The sequence below is a fragment of the Hetaerina americana genome, unplaced genomic scaffold, assembly GCF_022747635.1.
Source record: "Hetaerina americana unplaced genomic scaffold, ioHetAmer1.1.p SCAF_2, whole genome shotgun sequence".
NCBI classification, from domain to species: domain Eukaryota; kingdom Metazoa; phylum Arthropoda; class Insecta; order Odonata; family Calopterygidae; genus Hetaerina; species Hetaerina americana.
In genome coordinates, this window is record NW_027286763.1 from 110,959,914 (window position 1) to 110,977,412 (window position 17,499).

Below are 17,499 nucleotides of genomic sequence, written 5' to 3' on the forward strand. Positions count from 1 at the left end.
AGTAATTATTGACTAATCAAATATCAGTATGAATCATCTTGTGTTTGTAAATAGAAGTTATATATAGATGATTTAGGGTGTTGAATTGTTTTCAAGTATTATGTTCAAAATTTTAAAATATGTTCTTGCTCCTAACAGTTTCACTCTATGGAGAGTCTTTGGAATAAACATGAGTTGCTGATGAAATTGGAAAACAGACCTTTAACTTTGTTGTTTTAGCCGCTATCAAATAAATCACATTTTTAGGCACTAATTTATGCTAACACCAGTGATGTAATCACTTTCACTAAATAAAGAAACTTGATATTTTTCATCATCAGGTATGATGAATTTGCCTATGCGTCAAAACTGTTATAAGTATAATGAAGGTCTTCCCAGAAAAAATACCGAGTTTATTTATTCAGTGATCATTAATTTTCCCAAAGTATAGCCTCAAACCATCAAACCCACGTAATCACTTTGAATACTTTCATGTCTTTTATGCAGGAAGAAGTATTTAGAGTTGAGAAATTCTAGCAGTGGAGAAGGGGACATTTCCCTAGAAGAGACAGATTTTGAAGAAACACTTGGTGAGTGTTCTGGGTTTCATGGGTGAGAATTCATCGCAATCCATTCTGATAAGTAAACATGAACGTATTTGGCCACTAGAAAGGTTTGTAAAGGCATTATCTCAGTTCGTATTAGGTAAATTTTATTGTTGACATGATTTCCCAATGAAATATTTCACATTCCCCCGTGGGTAACCTTACGTCACGGATAATATTGGCTGAAATTCAGTATGAGACGTGTTTTGTAGGGATAGAACAAGCATGGTGACCACATTCTTGCAACCCATCTGCAAGCTATTTTCCCATGTTTCATCGATTGATGGATCAAAGCACCCTATGGACCCCTCGATGTGGTATAAGGCCAAGGCCCCTTTGGCCACTGTTGGCAGTCCTTGTCCAACCACTCCCTTGTGGAGTCTTTACCCATGCAAGACTTAATCTCCCATACCTCTGCACTGCATCTGTGGCATTGCGAGTCTCTGATCCCACGGCCAACCCCTCTCTCTCTCCAACTCACCTGCTTGGTACACTTTCCGAAACAATGTACACGCATGGTTTTCCATGATAAATTTTTGGCAATTATTTGATCATCATTTTTCCTCCTCTCCTAATGTCACTATGACACATTTTTTCATCAACTCAAATATACCGCATTTCCCAGCCCATTAGAAGCACTTTTTTTCCTCAAATGCAAAGTTAATTGTTAACTATGGGTATCCATAATTTCCAAAAAGTTACACCTGCTAAGTTAATTTTGAAGAGAGCATGACTGAAAATGATTTTTGCTTTTTCTCAGCTGTTTTTTGATATCATAATGTTACTGATCACATCATATACCAGATTATATTTGAAAATTTAAGTTACATAGCTACTGCAAATGTTTGAATAGTGTATTTTCTTTCATTAAAACCTATAATTTCTGTTAATGTTCAAGATTTTTCCCTTTTTTTTGATGCTCAAATATGGTGTGTGCATCTTACATGAAAATGAGTTGTGAATGGGTTTTTACAAAGATTGTGAGATGAAATTAATTTTCTTTGTTCACCCTGTTTTCTTTGAAGGGTGTCCTCAAGTGGAAATGATCCTTCTTTCTTTTCACAGACAAGATGCTCGCTGCTTATTCAGATGCGATTGGTGCTCCTAAAATACCATCCGTGCAGTGGGAGGACGTGGGCGGTCTTGCTGACATCCGGGAGGAGATTCTCACCATGATAGAGTTGCCATTGAAGTACCCGCAGCTGTTGCATACTGGACTCAAGAGGACTGGTCTGTATTTGATTTGTTTCTTAAACACACTAAATAAAATGACTGGCCTACAGATTAAAGACAGGGTGGAAAATTGACCGCTTTGACCTTGGAAACTTGGTGCTCCAAACTTATTTATATAAAATACACCACCAATTTTGCCCTAAAATTAAGTCAATAGTAAATTATAAGTGTCTTCGAATAAAGAATGACTAACTAAATTAAGTCATCTCATCAAATTTATTTCAGTTATCAAACTAATGGATCAAGTTTTATTCAAACAAAGAACAGCTTAACTTCTGGAAACTGGAACCAGTTTTCCCTTTTAATTTTCAGTTGTAATGAATCGCCTCATCTCCAGCATACTTAAAATGTTGCCATCTGCTAGCAAAATATATTCCCTCTCATACTTGACTCTGATTGTGCAAATATTTAAGAATATTACAGCTAATGTTATGTGGTATTGCAACACAATTTGGTTAATGGTACTTGAATTCCATGAGATTTTATTAAAGCTTATATGGATGAATGTTGTTAACAGAGTTAATCGGCCAGTAGCCAATGACTATCGCTGTTAGCACGTTCCTTTGGATTTTTTAATGTATTATTTCAATGGAAATAAATGATTGGGATTTTCGCTTGATGCTGACTATTATTAGAAAGAGCTTTTATTTCTTTCTCAAGAATTCCCAGAGCATCAATTTGGTATTTTGTAACTTAGGAGAAGAAATGATTGGGGTGACTCCGTAAAACTAAACATTTGCCAAATTATTTTTTAGTTAGATAAAGTTCATTTATTATCCTCTCCAATATTCAAGGTAGTCCATACTCATAACTCACGGCAAAACTTTTTAACTTTTGGCTATGATCAGCATGGAGACACAGAAGGATAAACACCACTTCTTTTCCAATGTTCATTTTTTTTCTTTACCAAAACTCATTGGAGTCACTTCATGAACCTTTCGTATTTTCTTTTAAAACTGTTCAGTGCTCAAGAATTTCAGCGGTATTATAGATCTGAGATTACTGGAAATCAGAAACAGTTAACAGTGCTTGCTAATTTTCAGTTAACGGTTCAATGGCATCATTACCAGTACTCAAAATACAACTTTATTGTAATTGCACAGCCCTAGCTAACCTTACTACTTGCATTGAAGTTCTCCAGATTCAAGTATATGGAAAGTTTTTAATGATGCTGTTTCTTATATGTCACACATATGTAATATTTACAAGGTTTGTATAAAAAATATTGGGAAAAGTTTAGGAAAAATAGGTTTATTTCAGATATTGCTGCATTGCCTCAAAATTATTCAAAGTGCATCTCTTGAGCATCAGCACACTTTTGCCCTAATGGCTTTTCCACAACTAGAAGGCTCCCTGGTAGGCGGAAGGTCCTTTATGGTACTCTTTAAACCATTCTGCTAAGTTTTAGTCTCCTCAAAAAGTTAATTCACAAGTTCTCCATAAACAGTCGTTAACTTAGTGAGAAATGTTCTGTGCCTTATCTTACTCAATGCAAAATCTTGCATAAATTGCTGCCATTAGTAGTCACCATATGCTCTCTCAACATAGTATTTGGGGGATTGAGATGGCGCAGGGGCTAACGTACTGGCTTCCCACCCAGAGGGCCCAGGTTCAAATCCCGGCGGTGTTGAATATTTTTCAGAGGTATCTCGATCCCTACTTGAGGTGCTTAGTGGGGAGGGCACTTTGAGTGAGTACGCCGTCCGTCGGATGGGACGTTAAGCTGCGGACCCCTTGACGCCTTTCGTAAAGAGAAGGCTAATGCCGATGCCTGGTTTCTCTCCTCCCTTAATCCTTTCCTGTCCATCCCCTATGGTGCAAATGACCTCAGTTGTTGGTCGCCTCCCCCAAACACTACTACTAACATGGCATGCCGGATCAATTCATAACTTTGACTTATAGGCTCGTGGAAATTGAAAATATTATTTATTTTAACTGCTGTATTAACCTATAGTGCGAACTTCTGTGAGCGGTACTAGGGAAAAATGCTGGGGTTATTTCAGGAAAATGTATTGTTTTAGGAAAATTTAATATTCTAATAAGTTATTGGAGTAGATATCGATTTGAGTTTTTTTTAATTGGATATAAATTCAATTTTTTAATCATAAACATATTGTTTTACATTGGTTGAAAAATTTATGTATTTATTTTAAAATTGTAACTTTGACAAATTTTTTTTCTGCAGTATTACTTTTAGACTCAATAGTTATATTATTTTTTAAACATTTTATAATAAATCTGCCATTGTTACGTTGAAAAAATGACAATAAATAAATCTGGAAAAAGTTATAAATGTATGTATAAGGAAAATCTAGGGAATGGCATAACTTTTTGTCATCCTGCACATAGTCCCACTTTGTCTTATCGTATAGTTTACCTCTGTGTAATATTAGGGCTGTTTCCTTATCGTTGGACCGTTCATTTACTCCTATGGTGAACCTAACAAATGCTGTGCACACCTTTTTCACACTGTGTGCCTACCAATGGGACCTTTTTGACTCCTGGTTATGTTTTTCACGATTAACTACACAAATTTCAGAATAATAGCAATCAATCCTATAGAGATTCTCTTAGTGTGAATGACTGCCTCTCTAGACCTTGGGGATAATGTTTCATGGGCAGCTAGGAACCGTGTGCAGTCATTATACCTCTTGGTTTCCTGTGCTAATAGATTCCATGGTAGTGGGGCAAAAAACAAATTGAATAATGCTCATCAATCACATCACCAATGGTATCATCTTTTTCACTTTCCTATGTTAGACTCTTGGCTTTTTCCTCTGCACCACAATGTCAGAGCCATCTGAATCCGAATTCATATCGTTTCTCAGATGCTTGCTCTCACCATATTCCTCAGTATAATTGTCATCACCTAGTGATAACAAGTATTTCACCAATTCTTCATCTACTATATTTTAGAAGTCATTTTAGTTGCCATTTCAGGTAACCACAACAAACACGTAAATTTAAATGTTATAAGTTAATAAAATTTTCTTGAAATCGCACTTGATTCAACTGCACACCCACAAGGAAAAAATGGCATTGAAACTCAAAGCCAAAAGTGAACCAACTGTGTTCTTCTTGTACTATCTACAATGTACTTACTACCTCAAGGCAGTAAAAGAAACATGCCCTATCACAAAGAGAAATGCTTACAATGTCATCACATTACAAAGAGACCAAACTATTATCAAGGACAGAGGGCAAGAGAAACAAACATGTTTGTGTAATAATGCTTTCACTGGCGTCCTATCGCGCTCAAGTCTTCACAGTTTGTATCCAAGCAGATTCATCAAAAGGCTTTCAAAAGTTTGTAGAATTAAACAGGTTAGCCTTTCAGTTGGATATCATAGTTAAAAGACCACTTAGGGAAAGAATCAAGCTTACCATTAGACTGAATTTCTCTACACGTAAAAAGTTTAAGGTAAAAATTACAGTGAGATTTATACTTTACTAGCTGACCAGGCAATCTTCTTACCGCCTAACAATTAATGTACAGTTCAGTTAAACCATTTCCCTTTAAAACCTTAGCTCTAAATGGATTTTTCATTTGGTGGGATTTCCAATTGTATTGTTCATTTTGACTTGCTCCTGTTAGCAAATAAGAAGCAGTTCAGCCTTTCAAACACTGCAGCTTGAGGCATACTGCTCTAGTGCTCTGCTGTGTATGTCTATAATGCAAACATTTGGCCTTTGCTTTGCTCGCCACGTGCAAATGGAGGTTACTTTCTGGTTTGTCCTCATGTATTATATATTTTTAGTGATCTTGAAAAATGCCTGCTGCACTTCATTGGTGTGTACTTTTTAAAGGAATTCTGCTGTATGGGCCACCGGGTACGGGGAAGACGCTGCTTGCCAAAGCTGTAGCGACGGAGTGTAACTTCAGCTTCATCTCAGTGAAGGGACCAGAGCTTTTAAATATGTATGTGGGCCAGAGTGAAGCCAATGTTCGGGAAGGTATGCATTAATAAATACCCTTTGGACTTCCAAAGAGGGGTCCTGTGTTTTCAAGTTGTCAACGATTTCAAAAAATCATCCCTAAAAATATGGGTTTTATAAATGAACATAGTTTAAATCTCAGCATGGATACATCTGATTCATTTGGTTGAGAATCGAAAACCTGAATCCGAAATCCTATAATTTTTCTGTTCCTATTTTTAAGAAGTTACTGAAATAATAAAATTCAAATATATGTATAGCAATAGGCCCCCCCCCACCCTGATGTGTGAATTCACTTGCCGTTGGGTGAACTCTACTGGGTACTGGGCGAACTCTACCATCACCTACCAAATCGACTTTTGGGTTGATTACTGTGTTTATGGTATAGCCATAATATCACTTATTCAAAATTCAAAGGGGATCGAGATGGTGCGGGGGCTAACGTACTGGCTTCTCACCCTGAGGGTGCGGGTTCAAATCCCCGCGGTGTTGAATATTTTTCAGAGGTATCTCGATCCCTACTTGAGGTACTTTGTGGAGGGCACTTTGAGTGAGTATGCCGTCCGTCGGATGGGACGTTAAACTGCGGACCCCTTGATGCCTTCTGTAAAGAGTAGGCTAATGCCGACGCCGGGTTTCTCTCTACCCTTCACCCTTTCCTGTCCATCCCCTATGGCGCAAATGACCTTAGCTGTCGGTCGCCTCCCCTCAAAACTACTACTTCAAAATTAAAATTTTATGAAAATATTATTATTGTCCAAAAAGACAGGCAAGCTGATTTGATTCTGTCTGAGTAAAAAATGTTCCTCTAATCATGCCCTGTCGTGTCTTCTTGGCTGTTGCATCAGTGATGATGCTAAAGAATTCAAATACGCTTCATTCACAAAAGATTGAAGTCATTTAATGAGTGATGATATTTTAACCAATTTTATGTATAATTTTTTAAATTTTATTTATTTCTAGTACTGGATGAGGCATTCTCATTATAAATATGGGTTATATGTATAAAAATTGCTGCATCATGCATTCCTCTTGCTCCAAATAGATTATATTTATAGCTTTAAATTATCAAGAATAAATAGTGATGATATATGTGATCATGGGTCCCAAAAATCATCTTTCCCACGTAATGAAATAAAATTCATTCACACTCTTTAAGAAAGGGGTCATTTAAGTGAGGGTGAAACATCAAGTAGATTTGCCCTTATGGATGATGGCTCCAACCTAGAAATCATTAACGGGTTGAAAGCCATTTTCACACAAACAGAAATAATTTTATGACCTTTTTTCCATCAAAATAAATTTGAAATTGATCACAATAATTTAAAGACTACAGCGAACGTTACTGTTGATAATTTTTATGTTTGGGGAAAACAGGTATTGGAAAAGTGTTTTGAGCATTTAGTATTAATTTTGAAATATACTAAAGTCAAAAATATTAAGCCCAATGTGGTACCATGATGATAGGTAAGGTTTAAATCGCGACTTCATGGGAAAAAATTGAGTTTCTTGTAAGTGATCAGTGTGGCACAATGAAATGGTGTGATATTTTTATAATGATTATTCTTGGAAGTTTATATTGTCACCTTAGATTATGTTACATTAATTGTTCATTTTCAATATCATATGCTGAATATTCTTCTAGATGATTTTAATGGTAATATCTTATAAAAAAATCCTTTGATGATATTTGATTTTTTCCCCATGATTTTACTACTTGACTCTCTGACTTTGCAACTGTAGTTATCTGACAGACACTCATTTTTCGTGGCCATTAACATAGAAAAGCAAAGATTGAATCATAAAACTTTCTTTATATTTAAAGCGATTGTTATAAAATTCTGCATTTAAGTGCTTATAATTGTTTAAGGTGTAGGTAAAGATAAAGTGGTCGAAAACAATTGATTGATGATAGCAATGCATACTTTTTGTTGTTGGTGCATACTGTTCAGCTGTTTTTTGGAAAAGCCACTTTTATGAAAAATGCAAAGAAAATGTTGCTTCACAGTACTTTTTTAATTTTTGGAATGTAATTTTAATCCTTGGTTAGTGAACAGCAATTAATGTATTAATTAGAGCAATGTACTTGTGTACATTGCATTATCCTCCTCTTCTGTGGTACTCTCTCAATTGTCAGTGTTCGAGAGGGCCCGATGTGCTTCTCCATGCATTATATTTTTTGACGAGCTGGATTCCCTTGCCCCAAGCCGCGGGCGGACAGGTGACTCTGGAGGAGTAATGGACAGGTGAGTGACTTCACCGCAATGGACCAGATAGATATTTGGTCAAACATGTTTTAATCATTGCATCTTGTTTGATGTGTACTTGCCGTAATGGATGACTAAGCCCCTGGAGGAGGCACTTAGAGCAGGGTTTAAGCCATGAGTCCAAATTCATTGATTGATTAATGTTTATTGGTTCCTAAAAGACATGTTTGAAATAAGCATGGAACATGTGGCATGTATATAACATGTCCTTTGCCGGCATATGATGAGGTCTAATTGCACAATCATTTCTGAGAACTCTTATACTGCAATGTCACTTAAACTGCAAGTAAATAAATTTCACTTACGATGGATGTGCTCTGTACGTACATTTTTAATGTCATGGTGAATTACTTATGTAACTGAGAGATAATCTCAGTACCATTGACACAATTTGCAGTCACACCTAACCCATGCTGTCATGCCGTTTCCCCAAGGACCACATAGAGGGGCACTTGGTTGCTCGCAATTACTGTATTTTCCCATCGATAACAGGTGCTTAATCTACAAAATCTTAATACGAAAATGTTCATGTGATAAAAAAAAATGATGATGTGCATTATGAAATGAAAATTGAAAAACTCCAAACATTTACATACCTATCTGTGCTATAATTTAAAGAAGAGTCTCGCAAAAATAAATTTGTCTCGAAGCATGCCTTTCTAATTTTATTCAATTTTCTACATGTCTGATACTGTTACAGTTATTTCATCTCATAAATCCATAAGAAAAAGAAGAAACGTATAATTTCTATACTTTATTTATTCTAATGTGTGGTAATTCTTTATTCAAATACATAGTACTTCATGGAAACGTAGAGTATCGTATTTTATACAAATACGTATGATAGGATAGATAGATCACTCAAATCCAATAAATTTGTCACCTGAATCACCATTAAATGAATTCAGAGCATTTATTATCTCTTCAGGCACAAAACTGAATTCACTCTCCGAAGTTAATTCTTCCTCATCTTCTAGTACTGGCGTTGAAATATTGCTTAAAGGTTTTTCAAATCCATTTTTTACTCAAGTCACTCTGACACCCTGCCAACTTTCCAAAATACACTCTCTTATTTCTTCATAAGACACTCTTTTAATCCTTTCCGATTCTGTGTAGTCTTTCAAACCAGGCATCATCCACTTTTCCCAATTAGAACGTAACTTTGATTCAAAAGATTTATTAATGGATACATCCTGGCAACCTAGTGATTTCTTTCATGAAATTGATGACTTCTAGCTTGAACATCGCTGTATATAATTTTCTTCTCCAATGGTAATTATTTTGAGAAAATTCTAAATTACGAAAGCTTGACTCAATTCAGGTTTGAAACAGTCACCATGTAGGCAGCACTTACATGTAACTTGGAGGGTGTCTAGAACGGCTGAGCGCCAATACTAACAAAGCAAAGTAAAGCAAACAAAACAAGAAAATTCTACTTCATTCATTCTCTTATATTTTTATATTTGATTTGCTGATTGTTAATTTATAAAGCATATAAAATGAAACATGAACCTATGTCTTGTTTCGACTTACAAATCATAGCAAAAAAGCAATAAGTGCTGGCTTTTAAATGTTGTTTATATTTTGATCCTTCTCTTGTTTGCAGTTAATTTCAATCACCTGGCTCTAATCTTCTGTATACTTATGGTAGATATAGCCACAGGCAATTATGATTTCATTTATTCATTGGCTGTCACCACCATTTAGTGTATGAATATAGATGTATTTTTACACAAAATATGTATAATATGTATAATGTATGTATATACAGATGCATGTCATCTATTCACGTTCAAAATAACTATGAAGCTCTGGATGCACAGTATCTATACAAATTCACGATAGCTACAAAGTACTGGGTGTGCATTATTCATAAGGTGTGTGTTATCGATGGAAAAATACGGTAAGTAGAATACATGACCCATTCCACATTCCAGGATGTCGTAATCAATGTAGTGGAATGGAATCTTTTCAGTATTTTTAATGGCAGTGGTTTGTTAACATTTTTTGGTAATAGGCTGTTGTTCTGTACAGATTTGCTAATGAGTACAATTCCAAAGTAAAAATGTACGAAGGTAGGCTGAAAAGTAATGCACACATGCTTTTAGAGTGCAAGCGAAAACAAATAGCAAGATCGGGCAAAAAGAGTACATCAAAGTACAATTCTTAAGTTTCTAAATCATATATATTTATTTTTCACCATAGTCACCGTTAAGGCTAACACATTTCTCCCAGCGTGAAACAAGTTTTTTTCATTTCTTCACTGAACAACTCCTCCGACTTCTCTTGAATCCAGGACTGTACAGCTGCCTTCACCTCATCGTCCGAAGTGTAATGATTACCCTTGAGGTGTCTCTTGAGTTGAGGAAAAAAATAAAAATTGCAAGGCGCAAGGTTGGGGGTATAAGGAGGGTGTGGAATCAGTTCAAATTTCTGGTTTCGCAGAGCCTCTCCAGTTACATGCGAGATGTGAGGACGAGCGTTGTCATTTTGCTAGATTATTGGCGCTAGGCTGCCTTTGACACAATGAACTCGACATCGGAGGTGTTTTAGAGTCTGTATATACTGAGAAGAATTTACCATTGCCCCTCGTTCCATAAAATCGGCCACATAAACTCGGTGAGCATCCCATAACACAATCAAAAGAAGTTTCATCAACAATTATGGCTTTTCCAGGCTCGCAACCACGAAATTTTACTACCCATCGATTTACAGTATGCCTATCAACAGCATCGTCAGCATAAACAGCCTTTAAAGGACGATGAATCCCAGTAGGAGTCACTTTTTCTGCAGTTGAAGATTTGATAACAGCACTCTGTTTAACTTGCGTTGGCATAGCAATAGAACACGGCTCCATACTTACGCTTCTCGAAATACACTGGGTGAATGCAACGACCTCAAACCTGTGCATGATCATTGAGGGGGAATGTTACTTATATGTGCCACGTGGAGGGCTTCTGAAGGCCATTTCGTTCGTGCTCTACAAGCATGTGTGCATTACTTTTGAGCCTACCCTCATACATTTTTAGGAGGCATGTAAGCAAGGAAATACAAAAATTCATAATATAACATATAATGATCATCAGTATTTTAGCAAAAAAAACTTGCATGCTCCCATTATTTAATGGGGTGTTCATGAAGTTCTTCCTGTGTCTTGAATTTTACAGTCCAGAATAATTCCTGAAAATACAATTGCTGTCCAGAAAGTAAATTCCCTTTCGAAATAAAATCTGAACCTAGTTACTTGACCAAGTTTAATAATATAAATTTGAAAGGTATATTCTTAAACTATTGTTCTAGATAGAGTCCCCATTGAAATGGACGCATCATAACAATACACAAGCTTTTCAATGCTGTCTTAGAAGATATCTGCCACCATACATTTTAACCTGCTTGTTTACATCAGGATGCAGTTTTGCACCACTGCTAAGGGGCTGTGCTGCAAGCCACGTCTAGTGAGAGATCCGTAATCGTAACTTGGCAATTTACACAAATTTCTTCATTGATTTTCACCGTCAGTTCATCTTTCACAAGGCTAAGACGATCACTGCAGTTTTTGTTGTGAACATTGGTGCTGTGGCCAATTTAAAACTAAATGCACCACTGCCTCACTCCGCCTTCGATCATTATTCTGTCGCCATACACTTTACACAAGCTGCCGATGAAATTCAATGGGCTTGTGATTTTTAGGAAGTAAACACCTAATCACAGATCGTGGGATTTTCTATTGGTGTGCACATTTTAACTGTTCCCAGAGTGAGCAAAGTAGAAGAACCACAGTCTGTACAAACTACCACAGCAGGATGCATGCGCTGAGTGTAGGGACGTTTAGATGCAAAGATGGTGGCTCTAGCCCTATCTACTGCTAAGCTAGGCGAAAGTGTGAGTTACTTGCTGGTCAGCCCTCGTATGTAATTAATTCTTTAGCATATGACCACAAGTCATTGCAAATAATCATCTCAAGAAATTCTATTAAAATGTCTCTTATCACTGGCTGATAATCTTTTGTGTCCTTCTTGTTCATGTAACTCAGGCATATTATGTTTCATCATCATTGCCATCAGTATTTCAATTATAATTATTGTTTCCTGCAGCCCCTCATGCTTCTCTATTCAGTGTTGATTCCCTCACTCATCTGATAACTTCTCTGTATAGCGTCCTTCTCAATTTGTCCTAGATTTGACTTAACCTCTTGGTCTTGCTTGTGGGAACTTCCCTTCGCTTTTCCCTACTTGATGTTTGTCAAAATTCTTCCATTCTTCCAAGTCACATTGCTGCTCAGGTAGATGAAGGATTCCACTCTTCTATTGAGTTTTTACGAGGCTATAGTTTCACTTCTCGACTTGCGATATCTGCTTTCAGCTTCTCTCTTGAGGATGTTTCATTCCCTTGAAATTATTGCAGATGACAGAAATGTGATGTTCCCATTCTACTACCCAAGGTATAGTACATTATTGCCCTTAAAACACTTGGCACAAGTTTGGCAAATCCTTCCAATGTCAGCAGCTGTCAATTTTCTTTTTCAGCCTCCTATTTTCAGTTTCTGACATGTGCAATTATCTTATTCACGGTTACTTTACAAGGAAATCCAGTGTCTAGGTTAAGAGTAATCATGGTTTATTAATGTGACAAGCTGTATTTGTATAAGAGAACATTATTAACTGGTCACTGCTAGATAGAATAATATGTTGAAATGTTCTGATAATAATTTGAGAGTAATACTTTCTCTTTTGCCATGAATAAGATGGAGCATTACAATTTAACTGGTGAAATTGTTGTTCAAATTCCAAGACTCTGAAGGGGATAGTGCAACAGTAACTTTTAACAGAATCATTTACTGATGTGCATTTCAATGCAACAATTTTGAATTGCAAAAATAATTCTCCTTGTCTGGGATTTGAACACATACCCCTCAATGACTAACCGAGTGCTTTAGCCAGTTAAGATACCAAGGCATCCTCTTACACTTAAAGATTTCAAGGGCTTCAAAGGAACAAGATGTTACGTTGAAATACCACTCATAAAATGTCACAGGTTTATTTAGTCATGTGCTTAGTGCCCCCGTCCACAAGATTAAAGCCAACTTTTAAAATTTTGAAGTGGAAGAGAATGCCTTGGGAGCTTATTTGGATAAAGCATTCGGCTGGACGTTGAGGAATCCAGGTTCGAATCCCCAGTCCATGCAAATGATTTTTGCTTCTTGAAGTTGTTCCGTTTACTTATATATTTTTACTAAATGTTTTCTTATGGTATGGTGGAAAATTCATGTGAAAAAAGGATTTGAAAGGCTTATTGTCCCCAGAAATCTTGGATACTGTCTGTTTGATGCAAGCATTCCTGGAATGAACGAAAACTGGAACTGGTGTTCTGATTCTACATTCTGTTCTGATTGAAGGCTCAATTATCATCTACGATGATAATATAGAGCTCTTAAAGTGGTCTCTTAAAAGCTACATGTGTAATCACAATACTGACATTGCAATCCAAAATATGAAAAGACTTAAAAAACTTTGGTTTAAGCAGAACAACAGAGGACCATGTATGTAGAGCTGATATATTTGAATAGCCAGCAATTTCAACTGCCTCTTTTACCCCAAGAAAACCTCACAAATCAAATTTAATTGAGAATGGCAATTTCTCTCTGAAATTTTACCCTTAAGTTGCCCAAAATATGTCATATTATTTGTAGTTTGATTGTTTGTTGCATTTTAATTGGGAGAAGTAAGTGTAGTCAGAGAATCGATGTGAAATCAATAGCTCACGTGAGAGCCTCATCTGTTCCCTAGGGTGGTGTCTCAGTTACTCGCAGAAATGGATGGCCAGCAGAAGTCCAGCAATGTGTTCATCATGGGAGCAACAAACAGGCCTGACCTGGTGGACCCTGCACTCCTCCGACCGGGGAGGTTTGATAAAATCCTCTACGTCGGCCCTTATGAAGACAAGAAGTCCCAGCTGAGTGTCATGTCAGCCCTGACTAGGAAGTGAGTATGCTTCATTCATCATTTGAAAGGGTGCTATTTGAAAAAATATATTTTAAAGGTGCAAATAATTCAGCCGTGGGATTTCAACAGAAATGCATCTTTTTAGGTCCCCCATAATAATAATAATAATATTTTATTGTCCACTGACCATACATACATGTTTGGTATAAAAGGTATCGGGAAAAGTTTCGGAAATCTAGATTTATCTCAGATATTGCTTCAGTGCCTCAAAGTTGTTCAAAGTACATCCCTTGAGTGTCAACACATTTTTGCCAGTGGCTTTTCCACAATTCGAAGGCTCCCTGGTAGGCGGATTCCGGAAAGTCCTTAAGGTTAGGCGTGCAAGCTTGTTCGATGGCACTTAGGGTTCCATGGTATGGCATCCTATTATGGAGGAGTTCACTATTGGGAATAGGAAATAGCCTTCTGGTACAAAGTCTTATTCAATGCATTTCAGAAGGTCTTCACAAGCAGACACTTGAATTTACTCTCAGTCGTTTTTCTTTTTTTTTTTACCTTGCGGCTTTTGGTCATCTATCAAGACCTTCAGGATGAGTTGGTGCAGATCTTTTGCATTGCCAAATTTTCCGTGATAATGGTGTGCGCACTGTCACTGTCTTATCAATGCCAGTATGATCTGCTATCATGCGCACGCTTAACCCAAAAGAGTTTGAATTCAGGACTTCATTTACGCTTCAGAAAAAGTTTTTAGAGATATTTTTATACAGACATTGTATGATGTAGGTATAGGAGTCTTCAAATGCAAATGCAAGGAAAAGTATAAAATACAGGTACATTTTGGCACTATGAACATGCTTACAAAAAGAGCATTTACGTTATAGTGTGTAATAAAAACACAATGCATTATAAAGGCTTGTCATTCAAAAATTATTTCAATTAATAATACTCATATCACCTTATTAGAACGAGTTTCCTGAGTTTCAATTTGAAATAGCATAATTCATCACTTGTTTTCAATGAGTGTGGTAATTTGTTATAAATTCTTACATCCATTTTGATTGAGCATTTATATAAAATTGCTTAATTATGGTAACTCGTGTGAATGTTTTGATGGTTTACCCTTGAATAAGAGTGAATATCACCAATTGTATGAAAGAGATGGATACAATATTTTATGAAGACTGACATGACAAATAAGATCATCGGAAACCATAAAAACCTTTAATCTTCCATCCCTGTCCAACAAAACCTTGACTCTTGCAAGATTTTCATCACCTTTCGAGATTGAAGGGCATCATGGATATTTGGCATCTTCAACATTTTCTCTACCCTCCCCATGAAAACTTGTGCCACTCAAAAACCCTCAATCCACCCCTGGTGTTATCATCATAAGCTGCCTTGAGCGTGTTATGAGTATCTTTCCTGGTTTTGCCCAGTTTTACGCAAAATTTGATGGCTTAGCACTGCTCCAATAAACTGTTCATGATGGACCATAACAAGGCCATGTTATATGATCAAGGGCCAAGATGATCTGAACTCCGCAATGACTGGGAGACAACTGCCACTGCCCCCCAGCCTTCAGTTCAGTCCGTCCGTCTGTCCATCCGGGAAAAAATAAGTCATACTACCATTGGAACAGATCTTGTGTGTGTTGCTGATATTTAATGTTTTCTGGTCCTTTAGAATGTGGTCATCCCATTGTTATCATGGACTCAAAGGCCTTACAGAGATATTAAAAACTATTTATGTGAATCGTTCAATAAATTCTTTAGAACAAATAGAAAAACAAATTATTTTGCCGAATTTTTTTAAATTTTTTGACTCAATATCCATTAAGCTCTAGACACTTTTCTCCAACTTTTTTAAGCAGTTCAAAAATTAAGATTTCAGTTGGTCTTCATAATATGCATTTCTGTTGGCGATAACCTTGTTGAGTGTGACTGGTTTTCAGCATGGCATACAGTATTTTTTCCAGTTTGGAAAAAAATGGCATTAGAGGTCAAATCTGGTGAATACAAAGGATGTTGTAATAATTCAATCTTTAATCCTATAATTTTACCCATCGAAACTGAGCAGGTGTGCACCCGTGCATTGTGTTGGAAGAAGAGAATTCATTTCTTCACCAAATGAGAACGTTTTTCTTGATGCCATGGTTCAACCAGTGCAGTAAGAATGCATTGTAATCTCCATTTATCATTTGTCCGTTTTGCAAATAATCGATAGAAATGATTCCCTGTGCATCCCAAAAAACTGTGGCCATTGTCTTGTTGGCCGATTTCACCATCTTCACCTTCTATGGAGCCAGATTGGCTTTAAAAGCCATTGTTTCCACTCTTCCTTTGTCTCTGGGGTGTAACTGTGTATGCATCCATGTTTTTGCCATTGTTATTTACGGACGCACAATCTTGTCAAGATTGCATTGGGAAAACACCAAACTAGCCTCCAAATTGACTACGTAATTTTAGGGAATGGTAAAAAACACTGCAATATCACAATTTACTGTGAATTGTGGTATTGAATTCACATTGAATTGAGAAGTTACATAAAGTAGTTAAGCCTGAGACCTAGTCCTACATTTATTCTCTACTGAGGGCAACTCATCTTGCTGAGATTTTTTTCACACCTGATTTTTGTGCAAAAATGAAAATACTGTTCTTTGTAATATGCCAATGGCCTAAACTATTTTGCAAACTTTGATTTGTCAATCACTCATACCCATATGATGGTCTTTATCAATTATTTTGGAGGAAGTCACTTCCATTGGCTGTCCCTGTTCATCATTTGTGGATGTATGACCACGTTGTAACTCATTTACCCAATTGTAAAAGGTTGCAAGCATAGGAGAAAATGTGCCATGAACTTAATCCAAATTGAGTTTGATCTCATTTGCTGTTAAGTCTTTTTAATAGAAGGGTTTAATAACCGCATGAAACTCATTTCTTTCCATTTTTCTGAATAAAGAAAAGTCGGTTGCTTAAGTCGGCTATGAAAATGAAACCACTTGATGGATATTGCTGAAACTTAAACAGCAGTGTAGTGAGAGATAAGGTTTATTGGAAGCGCAAACCTTTTCTGATACTATGAGTGCCATCTCTTGGATTTTCTAAAGAGTTAAATTTTTTAAATTTTAAATCATTATTCTTGTACCGCAGTAGTGCCAATTTACAGTATAAATATTAAAAAAACGTGAAAGAGGACAAAATACAAGTATAGCATTACAATAAACAACGAGAACCAAACATGGACAGGGAAACTATTTAATTTGTTGAGAGGTGGGATAAATCTTGTGTGGTGAAATTGTTGCATGATAAATTAAAAGGATCGACAGTGTTAGGGGGAGTGAATTGAGAAGGGAGGAGAGGCGAAATAAAGGTGAGCGCTTGGTAAGAGATATTCTAGGAATAGGCAGAGATGGAGGAGGGAGTGGTTGCCGGTGGATCAGGTTGGTATCCTGAAGTTGAAGAGAGAGAGCAGTTCAGGGTAATCAATAGTGAAGTTTAGGGTGTTGTGGTGGAATTTTAAATCAGCTTCAAGTCT

General features: G+C 36.6%; 1 protein-coding gene across 1 annotated transcript in view; it reads left to right on the forward strand.

Annotated features, from left to right (window-relative positions):
- Pex6 (peroxin 6) overlaps positions 1-17,499 on the forward strand; it is a 28,988-nt gene that overhangs the window by 8,459 nt on the left and 3,030 nt on the right. Inside the window, exons 6-10 of the mRNA XM_071585202.1 lie at positions 487-569; positions 1,650-1,814; positions 5,625-5,771; positions 7,891-7,999; positions 13,807-14,001. Of these exons, the coding sequence (XP_071441303.1) occupies positions 487-569; positions 1,650-1,814; positions 5,625-5,771; positions 7,891-7,999; positions 13,807-14,001 (699 nt within the window). The remainder of the gene's footprint in view (positions 1-486; positions 570-1,649; positions 1,815-5,624; positions 5,772-7,890; positions 8,000-13,806; positions 14,002-17,499) is intronic.